Source organism: Gopherus evgoodei, chromosome 5 (genome assembly GCF_007399415.2).
Source record: "Gopherus evgoodei ecotype Sinaloan lineage chromosome 5, rGopEvg1_v1.p, whole genome shotgun sequence".
Classification (NCBI taxonomy): Eukaryota; Metazoa; Chordata; order Testudines; family Testudinidae; genus Gopherus; species Gopherus evgoodei.
Window position 1 is genome coordinate 79,607,991 of NC_044326.1, and position 12,285 is coordinate 79,620,275.

A 12,285-nucleotide genomic window follows, 5' to 3' on the forward strand; every position below is an offset into this window, starting at 1 on the left:
TACAAATATTAACCCATGTTCATGAAAGCTTGGCGAAACATTTTCAGAAATGGGTTCCTGAAGTTAGGACTGTCCAGTCCTTGCAGATACCTAAACAAACAGCCTGGTTTTAGACAATGCTGTATGCACAGTACCTATCCATGTTAGCTTTAGACAACCATTTTTGAAAATCTTGGCCTTGATGGATGTGGGCTGAGTTTTAACACCTTTCTGGGAAACTGACCACCCAGAAGTATGGAAGGAGGAAGTGACTGGAATAGCTGGGAGGAGCTAACTTTAGGATGGAAGGTTCCCTTAAGGGTTGCAACGTTCACTTGAGGGTTTGAGTTTGAACTTGAGCTTTAAGGTAAATCTGCAGGTGATGGCCCACTTCCAAATACCATGAAAAGAACTGTAGGCATGAGTTTTGGAACTCATCTGTGAGCAGAATCCTGCCAGGTTTGCACAGGTCTAGTGTGTGCTCACTACCTCTGAGAACTCTGTTAATGCTTCTTTGGTGCTTGGCCTCTTGGGGAGCAGAACTAGAGAAGCTCAAGAGTATCTTGAGATTCTATTGTCTATCTCCCCTCTGGATGCTGAATCTGCAACCCTCTGCTTACACCTGTAGTCCCAGTTGAAGTCATTATTGGGACTCTTGACATATGTAAGTATTGCAGGAAAGTGCCCTCAGTGTTTTTTTGCAAAAATCTTTAGTTTTTATATACAGATGGCAAAACTGAATGTTTTTATTGAGTAGCTCTGACCAGTTATGCCTGAGGCCCCAGTCAGGTCGGGGCACTATCATGGTAGGTGTTGTACAAACATATACGACATGCTTTCTGGCCTGAAAAAGCTTTTTTGTATCGCTAAGATATAGCTTACAAACAGGGCCTGCTCTAGGCACCAGCCCTCCAAGCATGTGCTTGGGGCAGCACCTTCTAAGGGCGGCACTCCATCCCCCCCCCCCCTTTTTTTTTTATTTTTATTTTATTTTTATTTTTTTTTGCTTGGGGCCTCATTGCCACTCGCCCGAGCCAGGATCCACGCCCACTGCCCAGCCCGGCGGCACCTTGCACAGCCCACTCAGAAACACAGCGGCAGCAGCAGCAGCAGGACCCCTCCTCCCTCCGTCCCCGGCTCCTCACACATTCCAGGAGCCCCTCTCACCGCTGCTGCAGCCTGGGCTTGGCTCACCCTCCATCCCCAGCTCCTCACACAGCCGAGCCCGGGCTGCGGCGGCGATGAGAGGGGCTCCCGGAGTGTGTGAGGAGCCGAGGAGAGAGAGAGAGGGGGAGGCAGGGTCCCCTGGAGCCGAGCCCGGGCTGCGGCGGTGGCGAGAAGGGCTCCCAGAGTCAGGGCTGCCCAGGCGGGGGGAGGGAGAGAAAGTGAGGCAATTTTCCCCAGGCTCTGGGCCCCGCAGGGTATGTCGGAGGCTCCCCCGCCTCCGTCTTCCCCCATCCCCAGATGTCTCAACTAGTAAGGGGGCGGGGCTGCGAGCTGCAGCTGAGTGGCGGGAACTCAGGCCCAGCTGGAGACACCACACCGCTGCAGCACTGTCGGGGAGAGGGGGTAAGTGGCATGGTAAGGGGCTGGGCGAGAGCCAGGCACCCCCCGACCCCATCCCCCCTAGCCCTGACCCCCAGCTCTGCGCCCAGCCTTTCTGAGCTGGGCACCCCCCAAACCTATCCTCCTCACCCAGGCCTGACCTCCAGCTCTGCGCCCAGCCCGTCTGAGCTGGGCACCCCCCAAACCCATCCTCCTCACCTAGCCCTGACCCCCAGCTCCAAGCCCAGCCCCTCTGAGTCGGACACCCCCCTGACCCCATTCCCCCCACAGCCCTGACCCCGAGCTCTGAGCCCAGCCCCTCTGAACCGGGCACCCCCCAACCCCATCCCCCACAGCCCTGACCCCCAGCTCCTAGCCTAGTCCCTCTGAACCGGGCACCCCCCAACCCCATCCCCCATAGCCCTGACCCCCAACTCTGAGTCCAACCCCTCTGAGCCGGACAACCCCCGACCCCATCTCCGCACAGTCCTGAGCCCAGCCCCTGTGAGCCGGGCACCCCCCCAAGCCAGAGCCCAGCTCCCCACCCAGCCCTGGGCAACAGCAGCACCGCCCCCAGGCACTGACAGCCCATTGGCACCAGCCAACACCCAGTAACAGCCCATTGTGTAATCGCAAATGTATACATACCAGTAAAGCATTTAATGTTTTTAAATAATGTATTTGGTGTATTTTCAAATTATTACAAATTAATTTTTGAATGTATTTCACTAGTTGTTTTTTACATTTCCAAATACATGTTACTATAGTATAGTATTGCAACTTTTTTTTATGGAAGGGGCCCCCGAAATTGCTTTGCCCCAGGCCCCCTGCATCCTCTGGGCGGCCCTGCCCAGAGTGTGTGAGGAGCCAGGGAGGGAGGGAAACGGGGTCTCCTGGAGCTGAGCCCTGGCTGCAGTGGCGGTGAGAGGGGCTCCCGGAGTGTGTGAGGAGGTGAGCAGCCGGCTGGGCTCGTCGGTGCTGAGCAGGTAGCCCCGCAGCTGGAGATCCTCGCCTTCCCTCCCACTGGGGCTGTGCCAGGGCACCATAAGGCTGAAGAGCAGCAGGTCCGGGGTGCTCTCCAAGTCCTCAGCCGCCAACATGTCGGGGATGAGGGCAGTGAGCACAAACTGATCCACCTCGGTCACCAGCAGCGCCGCGAACCCCAGAGAGGGGGCCGTGTTCTCTGCGCCGCCCCGCAGCTGCGCTGCCATCTGGAAGTACTCCCACTCCACGCCACCCAGCAGTTCCACCGCATGGGACAGAGTCGCAGCTGGGCCACGGCTCGGCTGCAGTGTGATGGTAGCAGATCCCACGTTTAGGGGGGAGCCCAGTGCTGGGGCAGCAGGGGGTGTGAATGGGGGGGCACTGGTGGGCAAGAGGGGGAGCTTTTGTCTGGGGGGTGGGAGGAGGGACAGCCAAAAAATTTTTTGCTTGGGGCAGCAAAAATCCTAGAGCCGGCCCTGCTTACAAATGTCCGATTGTGTTTGCACATTACATAACTGCACACTGTACTCCTAAAAAAAGTCAATGAACATAGTTAAAACCCCCAGATTATCAGTTCTGAGTACAGTATATGAATTCTTACCCTACTCATGGGGCCCCAGTGTTTTCCCACTCCTCCACTGGATGCAATTTCATCTCTCCAGTCCTCATTAGTGTGAAAAGGAATAGAAACAAAGGATGGAGGAGCCTAGCCTGATACTTCTTCCAACATCCTGTGAAGAAAAGCAGGAAGGGGGCAGCTGTCCTGGTTCAGCTCTTTCCCACACAGAGGATGACAAGGAGGAAAAGGTGGCTTTCCAACCTTTATCCCCTCTGCACAGTAGCACCATGTATAAATGGCTATAGCTGAAAACATAACAGATTATTTTCCTTGGTGGATGGGTAGGAACTGTTTCTGTTTGAATTTACCAGCAATGGAAAAGAAAAAGCACAAGGTGTTCTGAGAAGTATTAGAGAAGAATAATAGACTTTGGCTCTAAACTGTTAAAACTTTAGTTTCCGTGGGTTGTTCCTTCATAGCTTTGACGCAGGGAACTAAAAGGCACTTGAAGACTCTGAAAACCACATTTGGCCTTAAGGGCATAATTTGGGCATCCTTGCAGTACAATGCCCTTTCTAGGTCAAAGTTTGAACCTTCATTGATTGCTTCTCTGCAAAATCTGAGCAGGTGTACATTCCTAGGAAGAATACTAGCATTGATTAATGTCTCATGCTTCTTTGTTCAAACAATATATCCTGCTCAAATGAGTCTGTTAAGAGAAAAAGCTTTGTGAAAGCATAAATGGGTGTGCTTATAAATAAATATTCTCTCTCCCTCCTCTCTCTCTCTCTCACACACCCCCCCCCCCCGATTTATATATACTGGTATGGACTCATGAATGGGTGGTGGGGGTGGTTGCCACTCAAAAATAAGCAGAAATTAAATAACAATGTGGGACCTAATTCTCTTCATTCTTAGTACTGGGCTCCAGTATGTAGAAACTAAGGTATCTCTTTATTTAGGATCCTGAAATCTTGATTTATTTGGGCATAGGAGCCTTCCTGGCAGCATTGCCCTACAGAAGCAGGAGTAGCTTTATCTCTTTTGGGTACATGTTCAACCACTCAATTCTTCCTACGAAAGCATCATGTGCAACCAGTCAATTCAACCTACAATAATGGGGGGGAGGACCTAAATCATTTGGGCCAGGAAAAGGTTGCATAAAATGCAAAATTCACACCCCATCCTGGCATATCACCTCTGCTCTCTGGCCTTGAAGGAGCTATGTGGGGGAACTCTTCAGATTTTAGTGGAAACAGAGTTGAGCTGAGCAGTTGCACCCTGCCCTCTTTCACTGCCTCTTTTCCTGTCTGTGACAAAGAGGCAGCTAAATTTAGCCTAACAAGTGTAACAGGTTTATTCCTTTATCAGATAGCTGTTAATAGGATGAACATTTTAAGCTTAGATATCAATACACAGCTTTTTTTTAAAAACAATTTCCTATTTTACTTGATACTTCGAAGTCAGCTTCTTCTGGAACTGAAAGGGGAATTAAACTGCTTCCCCGTTATAGAATCAACAACACACATGGAGTCCAGATCTCTCTCAAATGCCTGACAGTCTTCAAATAATTTCAGCTCCCACATTTCTGATCTGCAGATGTTGCTGTCAATACAAATTTGAAATTAAAAAGAAGATCTTTGGACTTTGCTACAAAGTTATAAAAGTAGCTTTTAAAAGCACCTTTACTAGAATCAGACAGCTCCATGGCTATGAGTTTTAGTTTCACTTAAATATTATTTATCCTCTCTTGTGTCATAGAAGATTGTAGTTAAATCAGATATACTAACCAGGAGTATAAAACCTCTGTTAGATAAACATATTTTCAGATCTATTATACAAAGTGGTAATGTCTAACTCACAACAGCTCTGCCAGTGTTAGCACCCTAACATTTCTGAAAATAAAAACACATTGTGTTCTGAACAATTGTTGACACTGTAGGTAAGTCTACAAACCCATATTCCTGTTGCCATCCCTGCATCAGATAAATGCGCTCATGATATAGGAAAAAGCTATACTACTTCTAAATGACCACATTGCTATTTAAAGTTGCTGCTGATCCTTTAAAGCCAAATCTACTGCCAAATTCTGCTCTCAGTTATACCAAGTTAAATTTGCAGTAGTTTCATTATTGTGGATTTACTCCAGTACAACTGAGGGTAGAATTCAGCTCTGAAACTTCATCTTCTTGGCCATGAAGTATTTTATTTCATTTTGCTTTACAAACCTCATGAACTAGGGGGTCACATACTCTGTAGCCTATATAGACTGAGCTTATGGCACATGTCAGGACCTCCTTGCATTTTTCCTCACAAGCTCCTGTGTGCTACCCACCCATCCCCCTCTATTTCAGAAACTCCCTGAAATTTCCCGCAATATCCCCCATGCTAGACATTCTGCACATCCTCTTTTCTTTCTCCTTCCATATCTGGTTTCCCCATTCTTAAAGTTTGGCTCCCAAAGGGAATAGAGAGGAAGAAACAAAAAGAACTTGACCATTCTTCAGTTTGATGGTTGGTGATATATGTAGCTATTGAGCCTGATTCTTTTTTCATGTACACCTATGTAAACACAATTGACTTCAGTGGAGTTACTTCTGGTTTACCTGGTGTAAGTGAGACAGCTATTCCCTTTGTTTGTATTACTATTCAGAATGACTGCATTGCCATCTGTCTTTTTTAATTTTATTCTCATTTATTTTGTTTTCTATGAATTCCTGTTGCCATAGCAGCTAGGCCTATACAATAAATAAATAAATATAAGTTTAAAACAAGTTTGATAAGTAGGGCCCTACCAAATTCAAACCCATGACAAATGCATCACAGATCATGAAATCTGGTCTCCCCCTGTGAAATCTGGTCTTTTGTATGCTTTTACCCTATACTATACACTACAAATTTCCTGGAGGGAGACCAGCATTTCTCACACTGGGAGTTCTGCCCCAAAACAGAGTTGCAGAGGGATGTCACAAGGTCATTTTAGGAGGGTTGCAGTATTGCCACCCTTACTTCTGCGCTGGACTGGCCGAGAGTGACAGCTGCTGACTGAGGGCCCAGTTCTGCAGGCAGCAGCACAGAAGTAAGGGTGTGTCATAACTTTCCTACTCAGATCTGAACCTTAGAGTTCAGAACATGAGAAGCTAGCATGAAACCTCCAAACTTAATTGCCAGCTTGGATCTGATATCACTGCCACCAGCCAGAATTCCAGTGTCTGGCTCACTCTGGTCTCCCCAAAACCTTCCCTGGGGAACCCCCAAGACTCAGATGCCCTGAGTCTCACCACAAAGGGAAATAACCCACTTCCCTTCTCCCTCTTTACCTCCTCCCAGATTTCCCTGCCCTGGGTACTCTCGGAGATTCCCTGCTTCAAGTCCTTGAAACACAAGTACCGAGAGATCAATCTCTCTCTCCCCTCACCCAGAGGGTATGCAAAGTAGGCTTAGTAAATCTAACACAAAGAGATTTTCCCCCTCCCTTCGTTTCTTAGCCTTAACCCGTGAAAAACACTTAAACAGGTCTTAAAACGAAAGCTTTATGTAAAAAGAAAGAAAAAGACATAAAATTGGTCTCTGTATCAAGGTGACAATATACAGGGTCAATTGCTTAAAAGAAAAAATGAATAAACAGCCTTATCCAAAAAGAATACAATTTAACACATTCCAGCAACTACACACATGTAAATACAAAAAAACAATATAAACCTATTGTCTTACTATCCTTGTACTCACAACTTGGAAACAGAAGATTAGAAAGCCTGGAGATAGAAAGATCACTCTCAGAGCCGAGAGGGTCACCGAACCAAGACAAAGAACAAAGAACTTACACCCAAACTTCTCTCCACCCAGATTTGAAAAAGTCTTGTTTCCTGATTGGTCCTCTGGTCAGGTGTTTGGTTCCCTTTGTTAACCCTTTACAGGTAAAAGAACATTAACCCTTAGCTATCTGTTTGTGACAGGGTGGCAACACCATACCATGCCATTCTTACTTCTGCACTGCTGCTGGCAGTGGCTCTGCCTTCAGAGACGGGCTCTGGCCAGCAGCCACTGCTCTCCGACTGCCCAGCTCAGAAGGCAGCGCTGCCACCAGCAGGAGCACAGAAGTAAGCGTAGCAGTACTGTGACCCCCTCACAACTCTTTTGGGTCAGGACCCCTACAATTACAAACACGGCGAAATTTCAGATTTAAATAGCTGAAATCATGAAATTTACGATTTTTAAAATCCTGTGACTGTGAAATTGACCAAAATAGACCCTGAATTTGGTAGGTCCCTATTCATAAGTTAGCAGTAAGTGATGGCAATCTAATTGCCCCTTGCATTACTGTAATCAGTGTCTTACTAGATCAACTATTAATACAAAATAACCAAAACTGAACAAAAATAAGAACTCAACATATTTTAAAGGGCCTTGTGTCAGACTCTGAAGCTTGCCAAACTCTGGTTCTGGCAGAGCTCCGAGAGGAGCAAATTCCATCAGTGGAGGCCTCTCACTGGAGAAAAACTACCACTGGCAATCAACCCTTGCAAGATCCCACCCTTGAGCTAACAATACCTCTTTATAGATATTACTTGTGCCCATCACTATGGTGTCTAGGCACCAAATACTTATGAGTCACTTGTACCAAAAGCTGCTTATCTAAGTAAGACACGTATCACATGCTGTAACCTGGTCTAAGCACACCTCAGTAAAGGAAAAACCAGCAATCTAGCAATTAGATTATAAACTCTTCAGGAAGAGGATTGTCTTTTCTGTTTACACAGTACCCATCACAATGGGGCCCTGTCCCAACCAGGGCTTTTGGGTGGTACCATAATATTAATATTTTCTGCTACTGCTCCCAACACTAGGTCTGTAGACTTAACTGTTCACATCTAGGAGCGACCCCCAAAAAAACCCTGGCTCTCTCCAGGTCTCTTCCCCCAAATTTTAGCAAGGATACTGTTTATGTACTGACCCTATTTCCCATCATGCCTTGCAAAATAGGACTAATTATGGCTATCATAAGGAATTACATTTCCCACCCAGCCCTGCTCATCTGCTGCTTTGAGAAACTCTAGCAAAGTCAGCCAAGAGCTAGCCTGATCCCTTGCCAGTGTGAGGAGTTCCAGCCCTTTCTGTTCACTGAACCCTGGTGATGGGCCATAAAGCCAGGGTTTGCAGGATGGCTGTTGTTTATAAACCTCAGACTGCTTCCCCAAGACTACAGTCCATGCTTTGTGGCCGTGTCTCCTGTCTCAAAGATATTTTTATAGGAAAACTGGGATGGGATGTACTAGGTCAGGGAGCTTCCTCATAAAACTCTGATGACCTGTGTGCCCTGTGTTTGCATTTAGTGGCTCCTGAACAGGCCAGAAAAGAGGGTGGCATGGAGAGCAGGCTGGGTGCTGGATCTGCAGTTACATGAATCCAATGGTCCTAACAAGTGGCATATGTGGGGGCGGGTGGATGGGCGAGGGTGGGAGGAGGGAAGCCAGAAGGAAACTACAGCTGCTATGCTGACCCATAGCATGGAGTAACAGCCTGCACTACACAAGGGTTTTATTGTGGTTTTTGCTTCTCATCCCCTCACACTTCACTTATAGGCTGAATACTTCAGTTTTGTGGACCCAGTTCAGCAGGGTACATAAATGCATGTGCCTAACTTTAAGCACGGATTTCCGTGCAACTCCTCTCATGCATAATGGGCTCATATACATTACTGATTCAGAGCCTCTAGATACATCCACAGTTCAATAAAAGACTCATGGCATGACCACAGCGGGCCTGGGCTGCCTCAGACTTGCAGAGCTAGGGCTGTGGGGCTAAATATTGCAGTGTAGACACTTAAGCTCAGGCTGGACCCTGGGCTCTGAAACCCTGTGAGGGGGGAGGTTCTCAGAGCCCATGACTGAGCCCGAATGTCTACACTGCAGTTTTTAGCTCCGCATCCTGAGCCCTGTGGACCCACATCGATGACTTGGGCTCTGAGACTCAGCGCAGCAGGTTTTTTACTGCAGTGTAGACGTACCCTCTGTAAGAGAAATACAGTTTGCCCTTAAAGCTGTCATTCCTGTATCTGCAGACTCACTGATACAGCACAGCATGGGTTCACCTTTAGGAGATCTTTTCTTTGCAGCCATAAGGGATAGAAATGTACCATATATACTCATTCATAAGCCAAATTTTTTTTAGTGAAAAAGAGAAGCACCAGAGAAGTGGGTCGGCTTATGAACGAGTATAGAGAGGGAGAGGTGGGACACAGCCCCTCCCGCAACAGAGGGAGCAAGGAGAGGCAGCACAGCTAGCAAAGTCAGAAGGGAAGAGGCAGGGCCAAAGTCTCTCTGCTTCTGGCCACGCTGATCTCCTCCCAGCCTCCAAAGCAACTGCAGCCGTGCCTTTCGGCCCTGCCTTCCAGAGAAGGCTGTGGCCACGCCATGCCACCCAGCCCAGCCTGCTGGACTATGCTGTGGCCGTGCCGCCCAATCTGGCCCGCTGGAGTAGGCTGCCCAGCCTGCCAGAGCAGCTCCAGCCAGGTCAGAGACATCCTCCCCTGGCTCTCTCCAGATAAGGTGGGAAGGGATGGGATGGGGAGAGTGTGGGGGTCCCAGGCTAGGGTGGGGTCATATGGGGGGTGGTCGCAGGGGTTACTCCCAACTCCCAGCTTCTCCCCACAAAAAAATTTCCCCACCAGTTGCTGTCCCAGCCCATCAGGGTAAGCAGCTGGCATGCTGGGACACTTTGTTTACTTAGTGCCTGCGGACTCTCAAGGTAAACAAACCATCTCAGCCCACCACCAGCTTATCCTGATGGCCTGGGAGCCAAAGTTTGCTGAATTATAGGATCGGCTTATGAACAGGTTATAAAAATTTTCCATTTTTACTTGTCCATCTTGGGGGGGGGGTCAGCTTATAAATGAACTGGCTTATGATCAAGTATATATGGTAACTTTTATTTTTTTAATCATAAGCTTAAATTCTGCAGAAGCAGAGAGAGGCTACAAGGTAAGTGCTGGTTTTTCATTACAACTCCTGAGAGAAAAACAGAGACAGAAGTGAGATTGGGGAGAGGGAACAGGACAGGAAAGGCAACAGCAAGAGAGGAGGTAAGCTGCAGGGTGTGAGCTGGTAAAAGCATGAAATGAAAACACGGTAAATTTTGAAGTATGATTCCCACCAATTCCCTGGTGAGTACAGACTCAATTCCCTTGAGCCTCAACAAGGGGAAAAAATCAATCAGGTCTTAAAAAGAAAAACTTTTAATAAAAGAAAGAAAAAAAGTAAAAGTTGTCTCTGTAATTTAGATGGTAAAGGTTACAGGGTCTTTCAGCTTATAGACACTAGAGAGAAGCCTTCCCCCCAGCACAAATACAAATTAAAATCCTTCCAGCAAAATACATATTTGCAAATAAAGAAAACAATCAAAAAGACTAAACCGCCCTTCTACTTGTACTCACTATGTGAACAGAAAATTAGAGAGCCTGTAGGTATGTCTGGTCACTCTCAGAACCCAGAGAGAACAACAAACAAACAACACAAAACAAAGACTTCCCTCCACCGAGATTTGAAAGTATCTTGTTTTCTGATTGGTCCTCTGGTCAGGTGGTCCAGGTTCACTGCTTGTAACCCTTTACAGGTAAAAGAGACATTAACCCTTAACTATCTGTTTATGACATGGGACTATAGTTCCATCACTACTTAAATTTGGTGGATTAAACAAAGAAGCTGCTCAGAACAAAATAACATGGACAGCAGAATAGGGCAAGGAAATAATTATATGGCAAACTGGTTGCTGCTTTAGCAATGACTGGCATTTTCAGTGTTTGACTGCATAACACCTGTAACTGTTGACAAAGACAAATATGACTTAAAAACGGAAGAGTCAAAGAGAAAAAAGAAATATGATGCCTGAACTGTTTGCAATGCACCAAGTTCTGCCCTTAGATAAGCAGCATTACATGAATTCAAATGGGAAACACTTAGATTGGTTTTCCTATTTTAATTTCTACCCTCAGATTTATCAACAGGCATGGTGCATCTAAGGTCTAACTTGAGAGAGATGTGGAGAAGCAAAAATGGGTAACAGCAGAGTGGGGAAAATAGGATGTGGTATTCAAGATGTGTGTGTGTTGCTGAAAAACGCACACTGTAGGCTATATTGTTGCTTCCTCCATCAAGATACATGTACAAGTAGTGTGTGAGACTACCTTATTGAGCCAATTTAAATTTTAAAAATTACTTCCTATAGACCAGAGGTTTCCCTTTTGCCCTGGATTTCTCCTTGACTTGCACATAGTGCCATCTGCTGCCCTGCCCACTTTTTGCCCACATGCTCTCTGAGTCATCGTGAACTTTTGATCTTTTCAATTTTACAGTCTCCATACAGGACCCTTAGATGTACCATACATTGCTTAACTCTTATGTACCTTGTTCCATTGCCTGAGATGCTGTAGAAATATAGCCTTACAATTTCAGTTTTATTGTCTTTCTAAAGTCTTCCTCTCTAAATTTTAAGGGGGCCAGAATGCTACACTCAGATTGCTCTCACATTTCGAGATGTAGAACCACAGCACTCTTCCTTGGCATTCAACTCTGTTAATGGACTCTCTCCTCACTCCCACTCTGATTGGAGAGGGGCAGACAAATATAATATCAATTCCCCTTGCCAACATGCTGTGTTTTTTTTTCTCTTTGACAGACTGGAGAATTCCGTCAGGCTGCTGAAGATGAGATAACTCATCGATACCAGAATCCATGGTAACTATTTATTCTAGCAAACCTCCTCTGGTGACTAGCCAACTTTTGCAGAGATGCTTAGATTACCCTGATTTGTGAGAAGACCTGGGACAGGCCAAAGAATGGCATGCTTAACCTTGTAGCAGAATGTACTGGACAACTACATCTATTGTTACCAAAGAGATTCCATGAGTATCTACTGCTGTGGGAAACCCCCAGCAACAGAGCTGTAGTGACAGTGGCTAAGAGGCAGGATTTATAGTTAACCATTTAATTAATACGTTATAAAAAATGAATAGCACTATTACATAAATAGAACCAAAATAAAAATGTTAGAACTTGGGGAAAAGCCTTTGGGACTCATGAATGCCCTTGTCAAATGAAAATCCTACTTTTTCAGGTTACCGATCACTTTTCAGACAGTCCCTAATTTTACCTTGGTTTATAGGGTCTGGCACATTGATTGGTGCACCATGAGCCAAGTCTGTGCTTTCTAAGCATGATTTA

At 46.3% G+C, this 12,285-nt stretch overlaps 1 protein-coding gene across 5 annotated transcripts in view; it reads left to right on the top strand.

The window, feature by feature from the left end:
- The window catches only part of C5H4orf45 (chromosome 5 C4orf45 homolog), a 140,586-nt gene that overhangs the window by 9,305 nt on the left and 118,996 nt on the right, over positions 1-12,285 (top strand). For all 5 annotated transcript variants that reach the window (XM_030563581.1, XM_030563578.1, XM_030563582.1 and 2 more), the window contains exon 3: positions 11,741-11,799. In XM_030563581.1, coding sequence (XP_030419441.1) covers positions 11,741-11,799 — 59 coding nt within the window. The remainder of the gene's footprint in view (positions 1-11,740; positions 11,800-12,285) is intronic.